This window comes from Balaenoptera borealis, assembly GCF_965194805.1.
Source record: "Balaenoptera borealis genome assembly, chromosome: 9".
NCBI lineage: Eukaryota > Metazoa > Chordata > Mammalia > Artiodactyla > Balaenopteridae > Balaenoptera > Balaenoptera borealis.
This window is the reverse complement of record NC_138873.1, coordinates 21,917,371-21,942,219: the sequence shown is the minus strand read 5'-3', so window position 1 is coordinate 21,942,219 and position 24,849 is coordinate 21,917,371. Positions and strand designations below refer to the sequence as shown.

Below are 24,849 nucleotides of genomic sequence, written 5' to 3'. Positions count from 1 at the left end.
AGCAAGAAATTCAGACAATTTTCAAAAGATTCACCATTGTAATATAACATTTTTCTGTATATAAGAAATATACTGCATTTCAAACCTAGTGGTCAAAAGGGATTATGACACTTGAAGCACACTATCATTAAGGTGATGTTGGTAAATCCCATTCACCTCAAAATGAAAATGCACAGTTTTCATCTGGTACCATGACTTCTTGGTGTTCCACAGGAATTTTGTCTGAATAATGAAAATAATATGCATTTTACTCACGTGGAGGGCATTTCTGTCTTGATAAACTATTTGGCCTATATCCTAAAAATCAAAACCAATCTACTCATTACACAATCTTCTTGGTTAAAATTTTGCTTTGGCACTCTTATAAGGTGAAAAAGCACAGGACATTTGCAAATTCTAATATATATATGTGATATGAATATAATATATATAATATATACCTACACATAATATATATGCAAATATTTTTTAAAACTTGATTTCCTCAAGGACAAATATCACCAAATATTACTGTATCACTAGAGGAAATGTTTCTAATAAAGTTAAACTGCCTTTTTCTAGGAGGACAGATCATTGCAAACTTAATTAAAATGGATCTTATTAATATTTCAAGTAATTTCTGGGCTTGATTATGCACTACAGAAGAAACAACTGTACTGAAAAGAAAAATCAATAGCCCTTGACTAGGGCTCTGAGCATGCTAGAAAAACACAGCTCTCTTGTGACTTACCCAGGTCTAGCCTTTGGGGATGGGGGAGGGTACTAATATTAATTTGGAAGTAGACTGAATTATTTTTAAAATGGCAAAAAAAGGAAGGAGAAAAATCAGTTCAAATTTTCCACTATAATGAAAGTACCGGAAACGAGCCTTTTTATGTTCATTTTAGGCCTAAGTAAGTGTGCAGAGAGTAAGGCTTTTGCAATGTCAGTTGCACACTCCGCTTCCTGTGCGAATTCTAAACCATTACAGGTGTCCTAAACCCTCCAGCGAAACCTATCTGTTATCAGGGGATTCCTCCGGTCCCCGCAAAGCCATCCCCACTGCCCCCTACCCCGCACGTATTATTGCCCATCTCCTCCGAGTGTCTTTATTAAGGACCCTCTCTCTTCTCTGCACTCCCGAGGTTAAAGTACCCACTTTTCTTCGGCGTAGCATGTAAAAGCTTTCCCATTAGAGAGGACTAGTTCCTGCAGTCCTTTTTACTTAGATGCTTTCAAGTCAGACAAGAAGAAGAGCCACTTGAAGAAAACCCTCCTTCCCCCCCTTCTTTTCCCCCACTGGAGCCACGTCCCTGAAGGACAACACCGAGGGACACTTCCTGACCTTCTATCCCCTCACCCAGTTTGGTCTTGGAGGGCTGGGGTCGCATTTTCTCGTGTCCTCTGCTGCACTGGATGTGTTATGTAAGAGGGACAGGACACGGGAGGCACATGCGTAAAAAGCGCACCGATCTGTGATAACAGCTGGGCTGGCAGAGCAGATCTGGAGTCTCCCCCACCAAATACGACAGACACCACACACACATCACCACCCCCATCCCCACCCCCACCCCACCCCCGCCCAGCAGTGTTTTCCTGTCTCACCCCTACCAGTACCAGACGCTCAGAATGGAAAGGCGGGGGGAGGGGTGAAGGGAGGTGAGAGAGGAGGAGGAGCAGCGGCAGCACATCTGCTTTGATAGCAGCCGGCAGAGCCGCCGCGGCAGAGAGCCCCTCGTTAACCCCCTTCCTGTGGCTGCACCACGTCATGGAACATTCCCGGAACGGGCCAACGTTCCACCCACTTCAGGGAACAGACATAAAGGCGCAGACCCAGCTCCCCACAGTGCACAGCCCAAACACACATGTCCCTTCCCGGTCCCCGGGCAGACGCACAGAGGAACACGCATGCAAACCGCCCCCACCCGTCTCCGCGCGCCCCCGGCCAGCCCGCCGCGCGGGGAGCCGCTCTGCGGCCGGTGCACCCGCAAGCCGAGGGCGCCTCCGCCTGAACCTTCCATCGAGTCAGTCCCCTCCTTCCTCGCTTCCTTCCTTCTCTCGTTCCTTCCTTCCTTCCTCGCTCGGGAGGAGAAAGGAGTCGCCGAAATGCCAACAGCCGGCTCCTGCGCTGCGCACGCTCGGCCGCAGGCCGGCGGCCCGGCCCTCGCGCCGCCCGGCCGCCCGCCCCCGGCCAGCGCCGCGCGGCCCCCTCCCCCGCTACCTGAAGACTGGCGGCCGGCGGCCGCGGCAGCCGCAGCGGTGGCCCGGCGGTGCACGCCGGTGCACGTCCCTCATTAGTAACCAGGCACATTCCTGCCTCCAGCGCTCCCGCGCCACCCCCTCCCCCCCCCCAGGACCTTACGCAAAGCAGCGTCCCCTCATCTGCATAGCTCCTCGGCCAGGGTATTCCCCGCATTTCCCAACGCGCCGGACCCCCCTCCCGAGGTCTCCCCCATCCCCGCCCCCTCCGACCCTCACCCTCTGGACGCCCGCCCGAAGCCGGGGGCGCGCGGCGGGAGGGGCCGTGGGGTCCGGCGGAGGCGATTTCGTGTAAAGTGAAACGAGCTCCTAATGCTAAAGGAGACAGGAAAAACACCGCGCCGAGGCCACTTACCGAGCCGAGGAACCTAGATTCCCGCCGCTCCACTCGCCCGAATGGTCTGTCCGCCCTCCGCGCACCCCAAGGCTGCACCCAGCACCCCAAAGTCGAGACGTGTAGGAATATGGTTAACTGGCCGGGAGACCCTCCAAGTTGCTCCGGGCTCCCGGGAGCTTCAACGTCCAGGACACAACTTGGCCAAGACTTGTGCCACAGTCACCGAAGATGTTCCTGTGGAGACCCTCCTCCGGCGGGGAGAGACAGCGCTCGGCGGCGCCCCGCTCGCCTCCTCTCCACCCCCTCACCTCCAGCCCGCCTCCCGCCGGCCGCCAGCCTCCGGGCCGCGAGCCCCTCGGGCGGCTGTCAGCTCCCGGCCGCCGCCGGGTGACAGGGGCGGGAGGAGGGCGCGACGCGGCGGCCCGAGCCCAAGCGGGCGAGGGGGATCCTCGCAGCAGCAGCGGCGGCCGCTCACCTGGAAAGTCACCGCTGAGAAGAAGGAGGAGGAGGAGGAGGAGGACGGAGAGGAGGAGGAGGAAGAGGAGGGAGAGGAGGAGGGGGAGGAAACCCCCCTGGTGCCCTTGTTCTCGCTGCCGCGGCGGCCGCTCCTCGCCAAGGCTGAGCGTGTCTGGTGGGGGGTGTCTGGTAGCATTTCCTTAAGGACAGAGGGAGGGCGGGCGCGGAGGGAGGGAAGCGATCCCGACCGCCTGCCCAGGCTCCTCTTCCCTTTATTTATTTTTCTGACACGGTACGGAGATGGGCCCGGGGCAGGGGCCACCGGGCTCGGGAGGGAGCCACGAGGCCCGGGCCGCAGTAGTCTGCGTGCGGGAGCCGCAGCGGCCGCCTCCCCTCCCGGTCTGTGGACGCACCGGGTTATTCCTGGCAGCGCCTCCCCGAACAGAAGTTACTAGGAGGAGTGCGCGGCGAGGGCGGGCGGGGGGAGAGGCGGGGGGAGGGAGGGAGGGAGGAAGAGGGAGAGACTCAGCCAGCGACGTCATCGGATCCCCCAGCGCGTCCCAGGGAGGGAGGCTGAACCAGAAAAACCAGTCTGGAGCCGGCGAACAGAGAGGGTTGAGCGGCGAGCGGGGAGACTGGGGAGGGAGGCGACCGGGAGGGCAGGGCCGGGCCCTGCCAAGGCCGCTCCGGGCGGGAAGATCGCGGCCGCGCTCCCGCTCCCTCCGGTCGGGGAACTCCCCGGAGAGCCGGTCTCTACTTGTCTTGCAAAAAAAAAAAAAAACCTTGGGCGTCTCTAGGAGCCTGAGAATTTCCTTTAGGGATGTGGAAACCTCCTCCCCCCACCCCCATCTTCCCCATTCCCCAGATGATAGTTCCCTGTCTTGAAGACACGCGGAATTATAGAATAATTAGTATTCTTTATGATTTTGTCCGGGTACCTCTGATCCCTTTCCTCTCCCTCGCCCCCGCCTCTACTCACATTTATGCTATCGGTCAAGAAAAACAAAATCAGACTGTAGCTCCTGGCTGCGTTTCTGGAGCTTTGCAAAGTGTTTTAGTAGCCCTTCCCTTGCCTCTGGGGAAGCACGAACTTTTCACGCGCTCGAAATGCCCCCATTGCCTTCCCCGGGGTCACTCCTCAGGGCTCCCTGGGCGCACCCAGTTCGGGGAACGCGGCCCGCCCTCGCCGGGGTATTCAAATCGGCTTGGGCAGCGGCGCGGGGAGCAGCTGCCGGTTTCCTGGTGGGCCGCGCTGGGACCTGGGGCGAGCAGCCGCCTCCAGCCTGCGCGCTTCCCTTCCTCCGATGGGACGCGAGTGAAATCACACCCAGAGCGGGGAGAGCGGGGCCAGCGGGCGGGGGAATCCCAGGCGAATGGGGCCGGGGCGCTGGGCTTCCTCCCCGGCCCGGCAACACCCGGGGGACACCGGGGCTCCCTCGAGCCGCTAGCCTGCCTGTGTGGACTCGTGTGCACCCTCGGGGGAGGTTCCCGGGAGGCCGCGGCGGCCGGACCGCGGCGAGGGGCCGCCGGGCCGAGCGGACGCCCTGAGCGCCGCGTCCGGGTGGTCTCCGGGCCGGGCGGGGACCGCGCGCCGCCCCTCCCGGGCGCCCAAGCAGCCGAGCCGAGCGGAGCCGAGTGCCCGGGCGCCGCTGGCCGAAGCGGCCCTCCCCACCCAGCGGCCGCGCCGCCGCCCTGCCCCGGGCGGAGTAAACAAGAGACGCGCAAGATTTGACCTGGCGCGACCCGGATTTCTGGCCGGGGTTCCCCCTGAGCAGGTGACTCCGTGGGAGGGGTGGAAATTAGTCTCTGGAATTCCGGGCCAAAGACATTCACTGTGGTTCTGCTTTTAAGGCAGGTATTTCACCGACAACTGCGGAATGTTTTGCATCTCAAGTTTCAGATTTCGCGGAAAGGGACCAAATGTCAAGGCATATCAAATATTCCTTTCCCTTTTCATTAAAAGCGAGTGCATTAAAAGGACAGCCCCTTTAATGACTGCGAGAATAGCACTGCCGGTTTCGTTTTTGTTTTGTTTTCATTTCGACCTCTAATCAGTGTATTTCTGAGGTGCCCGAGCAATAGCGACATAGCCGTGAAGGGCGACTCTGCAAAATAAAAAGGTGATACATTTTTTTATCGATACTTTTTTTTCAAAGGAGAAAAATCTGAACTATTTGAAATAAGTTGCACTGTGTCCTTTGAGATTGATCTCATTTAACTTCAGGGCCTACTTCCACTTAAGCGGCTTCTTTCATTGTATAAGTTCTTTAATATTCAGCCTTTCTTGACTTGAAGCAATTAATAAAAACTCCCTCATCATCATTTTCTCTTAAATGTACGCCATTGCATTTTTAAACATCCACTTAAAACGCAAAACGTGATTTTCGAAAATTTTTTTCACTTCCAAACCCACCTGCTACATACTCCCAGAGCCCATTTTATTTAATTGCTTAATAGAGAAGATTAAACACTTTCTTTAAGAATCCAATTTCCCTTCAGCACACACAACAGCAGCTGCCCAAGCTCCCAGAAACTGAGCAAGGAAAGTAGCAAGCAGCGTTTTGCTTCACAAGAATAAATATTAGTTGAAATCTTAAATGCCTATTTTAAAGGACTAGATTAAGTGGTATAATGTGAATATTAGGATATTTGGGTAATTAATTTAAATACTTTTTGTAAAAAAAAAGCAAATAGACATCAGTTTTGATGACCTAAGACCCCTAAAGACAGTCATTAGTCAAACTTTGATTCTTACTGCCTTGTTCCAAAATCATCAAGCACTAAAGAAGATAGCCTGAATTGAGTTGAAGCACAAGTAAAAATATTTATGAATATGTGTAAACTAGGTGACATCCCCTCTGCTAGGAAGAATCACTGTCTTTAAGTAAAGGCATCCCTGTCTCCAGCCCCTAATGCTGAGACATGTCTGTCTAGTTGCTTATATTTAAGGGCAATATGGTAACAGAAAAACTCCTCTCCCCAGAAAACTTCTGAAGTCAAAACCAAAACTGGCATTGGTAAACTGTGCACTCAGCCCTAAGGAGATCTATGGGAAGTGAGGCTGGCTGGAGCATAGCTGACCCCATCTAGCTGACCCCATCTAGCTGACCCCATCTAGCTGACCCCATCTAGCTGACCCCATCTGACCCATATGGAGCATCACAACAAGGTAGGAACTTTCTTTTCATTGTCTTTCTCATTACTTTTCAGTTTCAAAGGAAAGGGAAATCTGGTAATCTGGATTATGAGATATTAAGAAAGTAAAAGAATTAATGTCCACATGGCAGTATGGAATTTTTACAGAGTCAGAAATCACTTTGAACTGACAGCACTTTCATTCAAAAAATATGCACTGAGTGCCTACTATGTGCTGAAGATACTTAAGATACATCAGTGAACACATGAAAGATCTCTGCTCTCCTGGAGCTTGTATCCTAGTTGGGGGAAAGGAGATGGAGGAGGAACAGGATAGAAAATAGCCATAAGAAATAAATGGTAGAGAACTTCGGAAGATAAGAAGAATTACAGGGAAAAACAAAAATAGGGTAAAGGATATGGGTGGGGTGGGAGGTGTGTTTCTGTATTAAATAGGAATGTCAGAATAGGACTCATTGAGAAGTGACATTCCTGCCAAGGCTTGAAGGAAATGATTTAGCGGTGGACAGACCTGGAGTAAAGAACTTTTCAGGTAGAGGGACCAGCTAAGATAAAGCTCTAAGACCAGAGCAAGCCTGGCATGTTTGTGGACCTTAAGAGAAACAGTGTGATGGGAACAGCTGTGACAGCCAGTGAATAGAACAGCCTCCCAGGCCACGGTAAGGACTTTTCTCATTCAGGAAAAAGCTTGACAAAGGACAGATTTATGGCCATTGCCACCCAATCCCACTGAATCTGAATCTTTGTGGGCCCAGGAATCTGCATTTTAACAGATAATGCAGTTGATACTTATCCATTCTAAAGCTTAAGACCTACTGCCACAGAGCACGGAAGCTGATACACCCAGGCAGGAGAACTGGGTACCAGGAGCCATTGTACATAAAGCTTCCAGAACCAGGCAAGGCCATGTTACTAATCAGGACTCTTTCAGTTGGCAAGTTTCAATCCTCAACCCAAATTAGCTTAATGAAAGGGACTTCATTGACTCACACAACTAGAATTTCAAGGACTAAATTCCAACTCAGTGGGATCCTGAGGCTCAAATGATGTTACCCTGGTTCAGTCATTTCCCCTCTCACAGCTCTTTGTGTCTCTCTGCTTCATTTCGGTCTTCAGACAAACATTCTGCACGGTGGTGGCAGCAGTCCCAGATTATTGTTTTCCTAGGTTAGCAACCCCAGTAGGAAAAGACCTTCCCACATAGCTCAGGCAGCCTTAGTAGTCAAGTCCTTGCACCTGAACCAATCACTGAGCTCTGGGTGATGGGATGATCTGATTGGTCATATCTTTCCCTGGAGTGGGGATGTGGTCCTCATGGAAAGACAAGTTCCCAAAGGAAAGAAGAGGAGTTAGGTATTGGGGGTTGGAGGGGCCTACTAGTTTCCTTAAGTCTTTGGCCTTGGTTTCTCTCTTTTTTAAGTAAGGGAGTGGGTCAAGATGATGTGGCTGATTCCTTATGACTATACATTCTGTATAAATCTCTGTAATAAATACCTCCGCAAAACTGTGCAAAATGAATGAACTGGCATGCCGTTCCCTCAGATAAATTTATAAAAAAGGTTTGAGATACTGGCAGCTATTAACATTGCAAAACTGGACTATACTTCCCTTATTTAAACAAAATGTGTTCCTGGAATAAGTGGCAGCTGAACACCACAACCAAGTTCCAACTCTGTTTCTACTCGCCTCCAGATTATGTGAGTTTAAGTACGCTTCTTCCTCTCAGCATCCAATAATCGTGGCCTCTTGATTTCTTTGTGGTCACCTGGGGTACAGAGCAAGAAATCTTGCTCTACACAAATGTATCTATAAAATGCCAGACCCTGTTTGGCATGAGCATACAATTTTTTTTCTAATAATATGGCCCTATTTGGGGAAACTACTCCAAATCAGAAAGGATGTGGAAACTATGATGTAGTTCAAACTCTGGGCAGCCTGTGAATGAAATGCTATTTTCTTTAGAATTATAGTAGCTGCCTTCAACATTATGAGGTATATAACTAGTATTTAATATGTCCTATAAATGTCTTCAGTGTTCTTCAGGGTAATTGGGATCTCAAAAGGTTTAGTTAGGATCCAAACACATACACATTCTGTATTTTAGCTCAGTGTTTTTTTTAAAAAAAAGAAAATGCCACACATCAAAAGGTGTTTACTTTGCTGGACAAACCAAATCGGTTCTCAAAAAATGACCATCGCTTATGAAAAGTAATTATTCAGGAGCTCTAAAACAAACCACCTGAATGCTTATGACCAAGAAGGAAATCAGACTGTATCTAGTATTTACATTAGACACCAGTTTCATAATCACTGACTTGTGTGAAAACTGGTGCAGAAATTCTGTAAACTCTTTGCTGTTTTTGATACCTGCTTTTTGTTCTGTTTTGTAAAAATGATAAACTTCAGAAAATAAAATGTCAGTGTTGAATAAAAAATATATATATATATATATATATCAATAAAATACTAAATGGGTACCTGCTATGGGGTTCTGATGAATAAATGGATTATAGCCTTGGGTCTTACTAAAGAGGGATGATTTAGAACTGCCTTCTAATGGATCTCCCACTTCCTACTCATCTGCTTTAATTGGTATATGGAGAAAAATTAAGCAGAATCATGATTTGTGTGGTGTGAAGAAGACTTAGGTCTCCAAAAATTAGTTGAAGAAAAGAATCTTGAGGGAGAATCAGCCTGTCTGTTGAATTGTTACTAGGATACAAGCCACTGTAATGCAGACCAGTCTCTTTATCCCACTATAACCTCCTTTGGTTGGGGAGTGGAAGGAGGGGGGGGTAATTAAGGACCAATCAGCTAAGCCAGACTTATTGAGTGAGTCGCAAGGTGACATCTGTTAGGATGAAGGATAAAGCTCTGGTCCTCCTGCCTTTCTTAGGGTGGGTGGAGCCCAGAGATATCCAACCAACCACATGTCACCCCACACTCCAGAGTTTCTCTAGGTATATTCCAAAGACCACCTGTAGCAACATTTCTTGAAATGCTTATTTAAAAGTCTGGGCTGTCCCCTAAACTTACAAATCAGAATCCTCAAGATTAGGCCTGGGAAACTCCTAAGTGAATAAGATACCCCTGACTCCTATTCTCATTTAAGCTTGAGAACCACTGCTTTACACTTTACCCCTAAGACTGATCTGGGGCTGGCTGGCTGCCTGAGAACCCCCTTCTCCCCTCTTTATCACATTCCTCAGGTTTCATGTGATCCCTTTTGACAAGTTGGCCCTTTTTATTCTTCAAAGACATTCTCTTGGATCTTATTTTAACCAGATTTCATCTTTGTAAAAATATGTTAGAAAAGAAAAGGCCCCAGTGAATAAACCAGCCCTTGGGATGGGAAGGATGGAGAACGGATGAAGGCATGCTGGAGAACAGAATTAGGAATGCACAGGGGAGAAAAGGGTGAGGGAGAGTTTAGTTGATGGGATGAACAAGATGCAAACAAACTTTGATGATTTTCTGGGTTAGCTTTGGACTAGCCACGTCCACAGTTTCTGGAAGGGTACTGCACATTTCAGCAGTCCAAGCTGCTAGGGAAACTAGCTTCTTCATTCTTGAGAGCACTCAAGGGCTGCACACTCTGGTCTTTATCCCAAGGAAGACAAGTTCAGTGGTTTCTCATGGAAAACCTTCTTGAAGAGTAAAGAACAAAAAAATCAGATTAGGAAACAGTCAGTAGCAGGAGTAGGACTCTTTCCAGGATTACTGAAGCCCAAATGCCCCCTTAGATATAGGGAAATGTAGGCTTACAATGCCTCATTAATAATTTAACAACATCAAATTAGACCTTCCCCACTCTACTCTCTTCCATCACCTCCCCACTCCAAAATAAGTCGGAGCTAAAATTCCTTCACTCAACAGTCATTACTTGGGGTTAAGGCTTTGCACCTATAGAAATCTTCCATTACAAGCCAAATACAAATAGTGAGGTCTTAATATCCTAAGCTCTTAATAAGTCATTAACTTCTTATGAGAGATTAATTTATTAAATTGCCTTTCCAGAGTGACAGCTACCTCAGGACGCACACTGATTTATCTTGATAAAGCAAAAATGGGAATGATATGGGGAGGGGGGTAAGACAGAGAGGCCAAAGCTTGGACAGGACTGCTATGGGCTAAACTAGAGGTCTAGGAATAGGACATAGACTAAAGGGGAAAAGTTGTGGAAATATGAAGTGAGACAGAGGCAAAGCAGAACAAGGTCTTTGGCACCCACTGAGGATGCCTCTGCTCAGGGCCCGTGGAGAGGGCACCATGATGATCTGCGCTTCTCAGGGAGCAGTGAGGTGGGTGGCTCTGTCAGCCCAGAGTATATGTCCCACTCTCACCCTGAGCTAGAGGGAGACTTGTCTTCCCTCTCTAGGCCTCCACTTCCTCATCCAAACAGCAAGGGGATCCCCTTCTAACCACAGATTCTGAAATTTGAACTCCTGGCAATCCAGCAGGGTCAGAAGGGAGGGAACAGGAAGAGTGGAGAGCAGAAAGGAGAAAAATAGGGGAAAGAGCTTATCAAGGACCTTTGCATTCCTCCCAAGCTCTTGAGTGGTTTCTTAAGGCAAAACCTCAATTTCTAGTTCTAAAGAAATTGATATATTTGGGAGGATGGATAAATAATGGGTAAGTTCGGATGCAGCAAAAGCAGTTCTAAGAGGGAAGTTTATAGCAATACAATCCTACCTTAAGAAACAAGAAACATCTCAAATAAACAACCTAACCTTACACCTAAAGCAATTAGAGAATGAAGAACAAAAAACCCCCAAAGTTCGCAGAAGGAAAGAAATCATAAAGATCAGATCAGAAATAAATGAAAAAGAAGTGAAGCAAACGATAGCAAAGTTCAATAAAACTAAAAGCTGGTTCTTTGAGAAGATAAACAAAATTGATAAACCATTAACCAGACTCATCAAGAAAAAAAGGGAGAAGACTCAAATCAATAGAATTAGAAATGAAAAAGGAGAAGTAACAACTGACACTGCAGAAATAGGATCATGAGAGATTACTACAAGGAACTCTATGCCAATAAAATAGACAACCTGGAAGAAATGGACACATTCTTAGAAATGCACAACCTTCCAAGACTGAACCAGGAAGAAATAGAAAATATGAACAGACCAATCACAAGCACTGAAATTGAAACTGTGATTAAAAACCTTCCAACAAACACAAGCCCAGGACCAAATGGCTTCACAGACGAATTCTATCAAACATTTAGAGAAGACCTAACACCTATACTTCTCAAACGCTTCCAAAATATAACAGAGGGAAGAACACTCCCAAACTCATTCTACGAGGCCACCATCACCCTGATACCAAAACCAGACAAAGATGTCACAAAGAAAGAAAACTACAGGCCAATATCACTGATGAACATAGATGCAAAAATCCTCAACAAAATACTAGCAAACAGAATCCAACAGCACATTAAAAAGATCATACACCATGATCAAGTGGGGTTTATCCTAGGAATGCAAGGATTCTTCAATATACGCAAATCAATCAGTGTGATACACCATATTAACAAACTGAAGGAGAAAAACCATATGATCATCTCAATAGATGCAGAGAAAGCTTTTGACAAAATTCAACACCCATTTTTGATAAAAACCCTGCAGAAAGTAGGCATAGAGGGAACTTTCTTCAACATAATAAAGGCCATATATGACAAACCCACAGCCAACATCATCCTCAATGGTGAAAAACTGAAACCATTTCCACTAAGATCAGGAACAAGACAAGGTTGCCCACTCTCACTACTATTATTCAACATAGTTTTGGAAGTTTTAGCCACATCAATCAGAGAAGAAAAAGAAATAAAAGGAATCCAAATAGGAAAAGAAGAAGTAAAGGTGCCACTGTTTGCAGATGACATGATACTATACATAGAGAATCCTAAAGATGCTACCAGAAAACTACTAGAGCTAATCAATGAATTGGGTAAAGTAGCAGGATACAAAATTAGTGCACAGAAATCTCTAGCATTCCTATACACTAATGATGAAAAATCTGAAAGTGAAATGAAGAAAACACTCCCATTTACTATTGCAGCAAAAAGAATAAAATATCTAGGAATAAACCTACCTAAGGAGACAAAAGACCTGTATGCAGAAAATTATAAGACACTGATGAAAGAAATTAAAGATTGATACAAATAGATGGAGAGATATACCATGTTCTTGGATTGGAAGAATCAACATTGTGAAAATGGCTCTACTACCCAAAGCAATCTACAGATTCAATGCAATCCCTATCAAACTACCACAGGCATTTTTCACAGAACTAGAACAAAAAATTTCACAATTTGTATGGAAATGCAAAAGACCCCAAATAGCCAAAGCAATCTTGAGAAAGAAAAACGGAGCTGGAGGAATCAGGCTCCCTGACTTCAGACTATACTCCAAAGCTACAGTAGTCAAGACAGTATGGTACTGGCACAAAAACAGAAATATAGATCAATGGAACAGGATAGAAAGCCCAGAGATAAACCCACGCACATATGGTCACCTTATCTTTGATAAAGGAGGCAAGAATATACAGTGGAGAAAAGACAGCCTCTTCAATAAGTGGTGCTGGGAAAACTGGACAGCTACATGTAAAAGAATGAAACTAGAACACTCCCTAACACCATACACAAAAATAAACTCAAGATGGATTAAAGACCTAAATGTAAGGCCAGACACTATCAAACTCTTAGATGAAAACATAGGCAGCACACTCTATGATATAAATAACAGCAAGATCCTTTTTGACCCACCTCCTAGAGAAATGGAAATAAAAACACAAATAAACAAATGGGACCTAATGAAACTTCAAAGCTTTTGCACAACAAAGGAAACCATAAACAAGACCAAAAGACAACCCTCAGAATGGGAGAAAGTATTTGCAAATGAAGCAATGGACAAAGGTTTAATCTCCAAAATTTATAAGCAGCTCATGGAGCTCAATATCAAAAAAAACAAACAACCCAATCCAAAAGTGGGCAGAAGACCTAAATAGACAGTTCTCCAAAGAAGATATACAGATTGCCAACAAACACATGAAAGAATGCTCAACATCACTAATCATTAGAGAAAATCAAAACTACAATGAGGTATCATCTCACACTGGTCAGAATGGCCATCATCAAAAAATCTACAAACAATAAATGCTGGAGAGGGTGTGGAGAAAAGGGAACCCTCTTGCACTGTTAGTGAGAATGTAAATTGATACAGCCACTATGGAGAACAGTATGGACGTTCCTCAAAAAACTAAAAATAGAACTACCATACGACCCAGCAATCCCACTACTTGGCATATACCCTGAGAAAACCATAATTCAAAAAGAGTCAGGTACCAAAATGTTCACTGCAGCTCTATTTACAATAGCCAGGACATGGAAGCAACCTAAGTGTCCATCGACAGATGAATGGATAAAGAAGATGTGGCACATATGTACAATGGAATATTACTCAGCCATAAAAAGAAACGAAATTGAGTTATTTGTAGTGAGGTGGATGGACCTAGAGTCTGTCATACAGAGTGAAGTAAGTCAGAAAGAGAAAAACAAATACCGTATGCTAACACATATGTATGGAATCTAAGAAAAAAAAAAAAAAAAAAGAGGTCATGAAGAACCTAGGGGCAAGACGGGAATAAAGACACAGACCTACTAGAAAATGGACTTGAGGATATGCGGAGGGGGAAGGGGAAGCTGGGACAAAGTGAGAGAGTGGCATGGACATATATACACTACCAAATGTAAAATAGATAGCTAGTGGGAAGCAGCTGCATAGCACAGGGACATCAGCTCGGTGCTTTGTGACCACCTAGAGGGGTGGGATAGAGAGGGTGGGAGGGAGGGAGACGCAAGAGGGAAGTGATATGGGAACATATGTATGTGCTTTGTTATAAAGCAGAAACTAACACACCATTGTAAAGCAATTATACTCCAATAAAGATGTTAAAAAAATAATAATAATGGGTATGGATAAGGGGATAGAGATTTTGGTTTAAACCTATGCTACATAAATTCGATGTGCTGTATGCCCAGAAATGAGAAGAATTTTTTCCCATTATCAGCCTTAAAACGTTTTAGGGAAAAAAGTGTTTTTCTTGAATTTATCCAGTGAAGTCTTTTATTGGTACCTAAATCCTTACACTTTGGTTATTTCTGAGAATAGTGACTTGACCCACTCCCAATCTATCCACTGATCAGATCTGACCCTCTTTTATATAGCTTGGATTCTGAGTTAAGAGGAGAAAAAAAATGTCAAATAGTTGTCACAAAGCTTGAGTAGTGACTCAGGCCCTTAGCTAGACACTTTATGTAAAATAAGGTAGCATGTTAAAAGCATTACGTCAAAGAGGAGATGTACTAGTGGAGGATATTATCTGAGACCCAGAGCAGAACACTCTCAGCAAAGAAGGAGATACCAAAATTACATAGATGTGCAGCAGGGGCGTTCATCAAGCTGTTACTTCAATAGCAACACAGTACAGGGCATAACCACTGAGATGGTCCCGTGCAACCATCAGTGTGCATCATGAGCTCAAACAGCTCAAACAGGAGTGTGTCATAGCAATACATTTTGCATAAGGAAAGGAAGAAATCCATGATCGATAGAAAGATTTCCACAAGAGAAAATTAAAGTTATTTTAAAAATATTTTGTAGCTAAAAGGGTTAAGATTCAATTATTTGGAAAGTCCACCTACATAGATGAGACCATTCTCATTGATTTTCATAGACTATAGCAGTACCAGAAAGCTAATTATTCGGTTTATATCTTTTTAAAAAATTTTTATGGAGGGGCCACTTATTCAGTATGTCATTTCCCATTGACATTTTGCCTATATAGATGAATATGTCAAAAGGCTCTGTCCCAGCAAACTGACATACTTCATGTCCCCCTAGTGCCCTCTAATTTTATCTATCATTGTCTTCTAATTATTTCTCTTGATCTAGACTGTGGAATCCTCAGTTAGCAGAGGCTGTGTCAACTATGCATTGGGGTGAATAAATACAATAAATTTTAAAGTTAATGTTTTACACCTGCCTTCTTACCTTTTCCTGGCCACTATGTACAAGCCATGGCATGGCCTTAGCCAAATAAAGTCTCATATAATGACACAGATAGGGTCAGAGTTAAAACAGGTCTACATTAAAAAGAATAATATTTGGATCTGTTCTGCTGTTGATCTTAGATCTGTCCTTTAAGGCAATAATTACTTTCGCACAATCAAAGATTTTGTGCTGAGCATTAGGGTTGCCTGGCAAAGCACCAAGCTTACCAAATGCCATGTGCATAGACTGGGCCTTGTTGGACTGATACATCGGTTAGTATTATTTTTAAATTTAGGTACACAAAATGAACACATTGTAAGTATATAACTAGATCACTTTTTGCTTATACCTGTGTGTGCGTTTGTGTAACCATTACCCTGATCAAGATGGAGGCTGTTTTTAACACTGCAAGATGATTTCTTGTGGCTTTTCCCAGTTATTATACCCCTGAGGTAATCAGCATTCTAACTCCTATCTCCATAGATTACCTTTTGAGTGAAGACATCTATCATCTATCCATCTATCTATTTTTTTGTTCCCAAAATTAATGTATCGAGTGCCCATGTGGTGGGTACTATTTGGTAGCTAGAGATATAGGGATAAACAAGGCAGACGAGGCCTCTGGGCTCCGTGGGGCTCACACTCTGGTTGGGGAACTGATAATAGACAAATTAACAAGATAGTTCTAAATCATGAAAAAAGTCATGAAGAATGAAACAAGGTAATCGATAGACAGTAGATAGATAAGGTAGAGAAATATTGGATGGGGGTGGGGAGTATCCTCAGAGGTGACATTTGCGCTGAGAACTGACCTAAGAGCAGGGAAAGAGAGCCCCAGGACGAGGGAACTGAAAGTGTAAAGTCCCTAAGACAAGAAGAAGCTCTGTGCCAAGCAGAACTGAAAGGCCAAGTGTGGCTGGACGTGAGAAGTGGGGAGTCGGGGAGAGAATCGTGAGAGATGATGTAAGAGAAGCCACCAGGAGCCAGAGGAACATGCCTTTTTGGGGTAAGTGACTTAAAAAAAGGGGACAGACATTGGAGATAAAAAAAAATATGTATGATATATTCTTTTAACTAACTTTTAAAACTTTTCCCATAAAGAACCTTCAGTAAATAAGTAGTGGCTGCTGGATATGACTTGCAACTGGGTGGCAGGTCAGCAAGGAAAGAATTCCAAAGCAGAGGACTTTCTGAAAGCGTAATTATACGCTTTGAACATAACAAAAGGAAAATAGTTTTTAAGGTAGCAAATCCTAAAGAGAATTTGGATAATATGGGTGCTATTCTTCACATTTTTCTATGGCTAATTAGAAAGAACTGGGAAACACATAATGCTGCCCACAGCCCTGCCAACCCATTATGGGCACTTCTAGTTTCAGATAAATGAAGCCCTTGGTTACCACCCCCAGCTTGTCTCAGACATTCATTGTGTTATCAGAGTAGATGAGTAAAAATAATAGCCTTCTGAATATCTATTAAGGGTAGCTTTCTCTTATTAGCGAATACTTAACAAGTTCAAATCACGTCTCCATGTTAATGAAGCAACTCCCAAATTCACTTTGCTCTTGAAAATCTAATTTTTCAGTTTTTCCCCTTTATACAGAAAATGTGATATTTGGCCGGGCAGCTTAGAAAACCAACATTTTCATGTGTGTGTAACTAGAAAAAATGTGATTATATAAAATTTCAGTTGGGATCGACATATATACACTAATATGTATAAAATGGATAACTAATAAGAACCTGCTGTATAAAAAAATAAATAAAATAAAATTCAAACATTCAAAAAAATTTCAGGTATATATATATATGCACACGTATATATCTTCTCTTTAGTCAATAATATATATTTCTCATTTTAAAAAGCATTTCTAATATTTACTGGTCCAAATGTGTAGAAACAAATATATGCTAAAAACAAATAGCCAGTTATCACCTTTAAAACATCCCTTATTAATTAAAACCATGATGTTATTTGAAAAAAAAAACTGTGAGATATACATACTGGGAAATATTAAATTTCATTGTCAGGGTGAAATTTGAGGAAGGAAAAAATCAAGACAACTTACATTTGAATTTAACTTCTCAATAAGTGGTTTCATCACTAGGTTCATTCATATAAATATAATAGCAGTGTTTGCAATAAGCAACCTCCCCCCCCCCAAAAAAACCTAAATGAAAGCAGAAATGAAGAAAATTTGCATGATTTTAAATATCAAAATGTCTGAAAGCATAAAGCTATATGGTTGAATTTTCTATTATTATGGAGGTTTGGTTTTATATGGAAAAAATTGAAAGGCTCTTACTGGTTTAGGTGGTTCAGAATTTAGAAGAGAAGCTGCCACTCATTTTGGTTTATTTCTTCAATCATTCCAGGATCCCATGAACTGCTTCCTCCCTCATCAGACCTCACAAGATCAGAGATTAACATGCAGCTGCTTATAGCCTAAGGAGGAGGCCAGCTGGTACGGGGGAAAGCACACACAGGAGAGGTGGTCCTATTTGGAAGGCAGTCTACTGATATTATTAAGACCTCTAGTGAGAGACCCAAGTCCAAATCCGAAAACCCTCATTTACCTGAGGTCAATTTGCACAAATACCTTAACATCTCTGAGAGCCTATTCTCCTGCAGAATGGGACAATAGTATTTATTTCAGTGTTACTGCAACAGGTAAGTGGCATGCAGTAAGTGCTTAATATGTGCTGGTTGTTTATATAAATATCTGTGGCTTTGCCACTAACTTTTTATGTGACTCTGAGTAAGACATTAATCTCTGAGCCTAAGAATTCTTGTTTATAAACTGAGAGTTGAACAATGTGAGCCCGAAGTGTCCTTTTAACTCTAATATTCTGTAATTCTTACTATGTGGCCTCAGTTTCCTCATCTTTATAATGGGCATACTAAGAGCACCTACCTCACAGAATTTTTGAGAGGATAAAATGAATTAAGACAGGTAGAAATTCTTAGAACATTGCCTAGCACATACATGTTAGCCATGATGGTGATGATGATACTGATAACTCCATTGGTAAATAGTGTGATAGTTATAAAACATTTAGTATCTGATTGATCATATGATCTCTTCTTTCTGGAGTCAATGCCAGCGTTACCAAGATTTTATCCCCTAAAGTTCTTCAAGACTAAACTTATTCACTTCTCAGTAAGAAATAGAGATTTCCCAGTGTAGATACCCTGATCTGCTAACATCTTCATTTTTTCTTTTGGTAACAATGTTTTAAAAGATTAATTGACTCACTTATCACCACCCTCTCTTTTTGTGAGTCTGAATATGAGTACTTTTTGTGTGCACTTTCGTTCTAAAAAACTATGGCACCAAAATCCTACACATATTGTCAAAGCTCACTAAATTTGCTTGGAGAGTTTCCTGCTTCAAGTTATTTTAAATAAAACATAATTTCATCAAGTAACTCAAGCATGCTAATGTTTAATTGGCACTTGAAGAAAAGTTGTGATTTATCCAGAACTGCGATTTGCATAGGTCATTTCCTCACTCTCCCTAACCTTTTTGTGAAATGCTACACACAATTAAATAAGCCAGTTAAACCAAATGAACCGGTGAGTGCGTTATAAATAGCAACCAAAATTATACTTCAGATGTTAACTGGTTTGTCCTGATTCAATAATGAATTACATCATTTGACAAATGAGATAAGGCCTTCACCTTTATCTTTCTGATCCAAACTTCTAATAGTTGAAATGTACTATTACCATCTGTTGTCTGGCCTCTGAAATGCTCCGGTGATGTCTGCCTCATTTCAAGTAGTCAGAGCTTGTCTGCCAAAAAAGCACTCTCCTAAGTGTCTTGATTGGCAGGCCCAGTGAGAAGGCTAAGAACCTAATGAACCATGGAGACACAGCTCACACTCTGTAGAAGTTTCCTCTAGTTCAAAGCAGACTCATTTTCTTAGTTTGTGTTGCAAAGAAATTGTCACTATTGAAGTTGTTTTTATTTTGCATCTCAATCTTGAAAGATGCAATTCCTACTCTTTTTAAGAATGTTTGGACCTCTCTTAAGCTATTAGGCACCCTTTACCAGATGGCCATCATTTCAGTGCCTTTCATCCTCAGCGAAAATAATCTGAGAATGAAGCTGAGAGTGCTATATAGCCTAGGGTTTTAACTCTGTGAAGCCACACGAATCTGTTCTTTATTGTTCTTCATATTGCTCTAGGTTCTGGGACAAGGCAAGATGAATCTTTCTGCTTTCAAGAAACTTACAATAAGTTAGGAAGGGCAGAGTAAACACACACAGAACCATAGCCAATAACATAGATGAAGGTGAAAGTAAGTGCCAAACAGAATGACGCAGGTTATAAGTGTGATCAGTTCCTTGGTATGTATAAAAGAACATTTAAAAAGGCAAAATTTAGGAAAACAAATAGAAATGAAATGCAAATAACAAGATAGAGAGTGACTCTAGAGTTGAAAAGGATCTGTCTTGGTAGGTTTGAGCAGTGTAGAAATGCCAAGCCCGGGCAAAACAGGAGTTTCCAATAATAATGTCGGCAGCATTCATTACTAGACATATCCAAAAGACAGTTGGTGTTAAGTCCCTGTTGGTCTGTGGGAAGGCTGAGAGCAAGAGAAGTTAAATAATCTACCCATAATGACCCAGCCAGCAAGTGAGAGCTGAGATTCAAGTCCAAGAGTAAGGGCTCTAAAGATATGGGCCAGACTCTTCACAAATGCGTTTAGTAACCACATTTCCCTTTGATTGACTTTACTGAAGTGACCATACATTTGAGAGTGAAAGGAGAAGCTATGAATAAACAAGCTTGGGCAACTGGCATGAACCAAGACAGTCCAGGGCCAACTGGGATGTATGATCACCCTCTCTCTTCATCTCTCCACTCCCAGCCATCTATCAGACACTCTTCTGGCCAGGTGCTGATTTCTTGGACTAAATTGATTAAAGTCTTATAATTCTAGGAAGTCTTCCATTTTCAAAGAGCCCACAAAGAAACAGTTCCAATCAAATAAATCACTGACAGTGAAATTACAAGTAGTCAGGTGTCTGATAATGAGAACTATTTCAAAACAACTGTATTTTCCTGGCATCTGTCAAATCACACCTCTCCTATGAGACTTAGCCAGCTGGGTGTTTAAGAATTATTGGTCAGCTACGTACTACATGTATTGATGGATTCACAGGTAAAAACTGTAAATTAACGAGGTAAAGATGAAAGGCGTTCTGCCCAAGATGTTTAGCACTACCCAGACCTCTGTGAGAGTTTCATATCCAGTTCAGAACTCATCAACAGGATGAAAAATATGGAAACTTGGAGCGATTCAGAAGAGACTAAAGACTAAAACAAAATTATACATATGTTGAAATGTTTAAAGCTACCAAAATGTAATGTGTTTCAATAAAATGGTATATGTCCTCAACACAGCCAAGTTCATAAATGTGTAGTAGATGCAGAGTGACAGATTACCAAATGCCTGTGTATCATTTGTATAAAATATAAGTTAAAACTCATTTCCATCCCAAGTATATGTGACACCTAAATTAATATTCTACCTGTTTTGCTTTTATTTTAGATTTTTGGCAATTTTAAATTTCTTTTTGATTTGCAAAAAAAATTAAAAGGTGTCTACTAGCAAAATTAATGGAAAAAAGGGCAAATAAGGGAGGGGATAAAATAAATACTAAAGGAGGAAATGGGAACAAGGAAAAACACCAACACATAGAAACATAAAAATACTCCAGCCAGGCTCAGAGAACCAGCATCCTTGGAAGCAAGTGTTGTTAAACATCGGAACGGGTTGCTGAGGGAGGTGAGGGAATCTCCCTTTCCCAGAAGTCTTTAAAAATAGGATCACATCTGTTGGGATAGAATAATGGTGGCACTGCCTGACTAAACAGCTTCTCAAGCAAACCCATAGGCTGGTAATTCTACCACTTCTATTTCTGATTGTGAAAAAGTAACAAATAGCTTCAGTTCACCTAGCAAACTGGGACTTACAACGACTATCATTTTAATTGCGTTATAAAACAGTTTTCATTGGGTTTTGCAATGCAAAGATAGATAACTAAATTATTCAGGATATAGTTGAATGTACAGCAAAGGCTCAAAACTTACTTAATATTAATGTAATATTTTCCCAAAACATTATGAAACCAGAAAGGTACTCAGTTTATGTCCTCACATGGAAGTTAGAGATAAGGCAATGTACAGAATCCTATATTTAATTTTTAATTTTAACTGAGTAGCACTTGCAGGGGTGAAGTTACAGGAGGGCTGGATTGGATAAACCTTATTAAAAATAAGAGTCTTCCAGGCCGGTATCCCAAGAAGTAAAAGGATATTTGTTCCCTGAAGAGAATTTAGGTTGTGATCTGATGTATCTGCAGTGCCCCCTCCATCAATGATATTTTGCTTTATACTAAGCTATCAGATTCCAGAAATATCACAAAATCTAGGGGAAAAAACTATATTTTTTATTAGTTAACTACCTGGTTCACATCTATAATTCTATTTGTCCTACATTTTGGTTGCATATTGTTGACCACATGACAAGAATTTTGTTATATCATTTCCCATAGAATGATAATTCAGTTATTCCTCTGGTATGCTTGATCAAAATTTGTTTTCTTTCCGGTTCACAACTTATTCATAATTAAAAGTAAATTTTCAGAATTGTCGAGTAGAGAAAAAACTCAGTCAAGTTTCTTTCATACATAAGCTGTAAGAGCTGTAAGATTTCAGGGCACTGCAAATTTTCTGATGTATGAATAATTTTAAATACTCTTCCTATTGATGATGCTTGTGAATCAGCTAGTCATTCGTGTCCTTTTTATAATGGTATATTGTGAATTTGATTTTGTCTCCATCAAAGCCAGTGTTGTGTATCTAATTTGAAAGACATTTAAATATTTTTCCAAAAAGTTGATGTAATTCACTCTTCTTCATTAATTAGATTATCAAAGAATAAAGAGCCTGTTTAGTACTTTTAATTCAAAACTTATCTCTTCCTCTTAATGAATTATTGCTCTTTGTATTATCTGAAAAATGTTTTTGCTATAATTTACTTCTTGATATTAAAAGAATCTCTGTTGATTTTATCACTCGATTTTCTTTTACAGTCTTTTTTCATCTGGATTTTTTCTCAGTGCTTTCATAAATTAATTCATGGAAGTCATTGATTCCTCAGGTTTTTTTAAAATTGAAAAGTTCCAAAACATCTACAAATTGCAGTTAAAATGACAGGGAAGTCTGGGGCTTCCCTGGCGGTCCCATGGTTAAGACTCCGTGCTTCAAATGCAGGGGACGCAGGTTCAATCCCTGCTCAGGGAACTAAGATTCCCACATGCCGCACGGTGAGGCCAAAAAAAAAAAGTATTTATGCTTTATCATCTTCTTGAGTAAATTTTTTACACCTAGTTTGTGTTTATAGTTCTCTTCCATGACTTTGAGAATATATTTTAGGGTCATTATATTGTAATGGACCACACTGCAAGACTTGAGCAGCTTTTCTGTGGGCAAACAGTATTATTATCCTTAGACTCTTGAAAGAAATATTCTCGTTGGCCTTTTAAAAGATGGAGGTATAATTATCATTCAATAAAATGCATAGATCATAGAGTTTAACTCAATGAGTTTTGACTAAACCCATGTAACCACCACCTAAAACAGGAGAAAGAATATTTCCACCATCCCAGGAAATTCCCTTTGTCTCTTTCCTATCGATTTCCCCTTCCCCATCCACCCTGACACCCAGAGCAATCACTTTCTGATTTCTGTCACCGTAATATATTTTGCCTGTTCTTGAACTTTATATAAATTGGATCATATAGTATGTGATCTGTGTCTGTCTTACTTTGCTCAGCATAGTGATTTTCAGGAGCAGCTATGTAGTTGCATGTCTTGGTAACTTGCTCTGTTTTATGACTCTGATTCCATTATTTAAATATATCACAATTATTCATTCTCCCATTGACAGACATTTGGGTTCTTTCCAGTTTAAGGCTATTATGGATAAAGTTGCTTTGAAAAGTCTTGTACAAGTCTTTGTGTGGACATAATGTGTTTTCCTTTCTCTTGAGTAAATACCTGAGAATAGAATTGCTGGGTGACAGGGTAGAAGCTTGTTTAACTGTATTAGAAACATGGAATATGGATTTAAAATATTCCATCTACAAGGAAAAAACAAAACAAAACATGTAACTGCTGTACAATATCCACGTGGTCAATGAATGTGTGTTCTGTAAAAGCAGCTCTTCCTCCACCTGTGCTTCCCCTCCTGTTGCTCCTCACCCACCGTCATTCACTGGTCCAGCCATGCAGAATGATTTGCTGTTCTGTGAGTACGTGACTTAGTCTCTTCCCTGTAAGTCTGCCAGAAAGGTACCTCCTCTGGCTGGCTGCTCTTCTCTTCTCCTTTATCTGCCGTAGCTATCCTTAAAGACTTGACTTAATTATTTTTATCTCTGGAATGCCTTTATACCACCCTTCTCCAACCTCCCCACCATCAATACCAAGGCTGAATGAAGGGTCCTTCCTAGGTGCTCACATAGAAACTTGTGTTTTCCCCTGTAAGTGGAAAACTTGGTTATTTATCTCTGGTTATTTATCTGTCTCCACCACTGGACGATAAGCTCCCCAAGGATAGAGTCCTGATCACAGCCAGAATCTAATATCCAGCAAAGTTCTTCACCCAGAGTAGTGCTCAACAAATATTAGTTGAATCCATGAATAAACACTTGAACAGGTTTGATGTTGTTGTTGGGGATGGAGAAGTTGCTTTATACCTGTGTGATATTCAGGTAGAAACAGGCAGTTGACAGTATAGGTCTGGAGTGTGAGTATTGGGCTTATGGTATGGGCAGGAGGTGGACTGCAGTATAGATAATAGGGACACTCGTTACTCTCGGTCATGTTGTACATAGGTAAGAGTTGAAAGTTTGGGATCGGATGAGCTCACCTGGGAGCAGGTGCCATTTTTGAAAGTAATTGAGAATGAGAGGAAGGGGCCAAATTGTAGTAGACTGTGGAGTAAATGGTAAGAGAGGAGAGAAATGCAAACTGTATGGACAACTAACTCAAGAAATTTGGTGCTGAGATGTTGAGTAAAGCAATTAAGATAATATCCTAACAAGTAAATGAGATTGGATAGTGTTATACTGTTTTCACTTTTGTTTTCACTAGTTTAAAAAAGAAAAGCCCATTGAGCCTACTTTCAAATTGAGAGACCAGAGTCACTGGAGAGATGATATTATTTTGAAATACGATACCAAATGAGAAAAGCTTAGTTTGTATAAAGTTTTTGCTGAGGTCTCACACTGTAGACCCTGATTTGGGTTTTATTTTCCATCCTCAATGACCATATTTTCATTTCAAGGCATTGATTAGGATTGGAGGTCAAAAGTATCTGGGTGGCTTAAAGTAGAAGCCTTTATCCATAATGAGTGCAACTGAGTGAAGGCTGTATGAGAGGCTTGGATATCCACCAGGAACTCCATGTGCTTGCTCTACTGCTTGTATTAGAGAGAGAGACCATTTCATAATGGATTCTAGATAATGACATTTTGGAGCTGGAAATAAGCTAAGACCATCTTGTCCAGCATCTTCCAGACTTTATTTCTT

At 42.3% G+C, this 24,849-nt stretch overlaps 2 protein-coding genes and 1 long non-coding RNA gene across 7 annotated transcripts in view; 2 read left to right on the top strand and 1 right to left on the bottom strand.

The window, feature by feature from the left end:
* The window catches only part of HIVEP2 (HIVEP zinc finger 2), a 193,250-nt gene extending 189,827 nt beyond the window's left edge, over positions 1-3,423 (bottom strand). For 2 of the 4 annotated variants that reach the window (XM_082405422.1, XM_082405421.1), the window contains exon 1: positions 2,201-2,286. The gene's annotated coding sequence lies outside the window, so the exon portion shown is untranslated. Of the gene's footprint in view, positions 1-2,200; positions 2,287-2,593 lie in introns of those variants that run through there. The other 2 variants (XM_082405420.1, XM_082405423.1) reach the window with 2 other exon arrangements.
* Positions 1-24,849, top strand: part of LOC309634953 — a 738,917-nt gene that overhangs the window by 314,021 nt on the left and 400,047 nt on the right. The window lies entirely within an intron of this gene.
* The window catches only part of LOC309634927 (uncharacterized protein), a gene marked incomplete at its 5' end in the record, with an annotated part of 34,392 nt that continues 13,394 nt past the window's right edge, over positions 3,852-24,849 (top strand). For both annotated transcript variants that reach the window (XM_082405566.1, XM_082405565.1), the window contains one exon: positions 3,852-6,200. In XM_082405566.1, the coding sequence (XP_082261692.1) occupies positions 3,852-4,763 (912 nt within the window). In that variant the 3' untranslated portion in view covers positions 4,764-6,200. The remainder of the gene's footprint in view (positions 6,201-24,849) is intronic.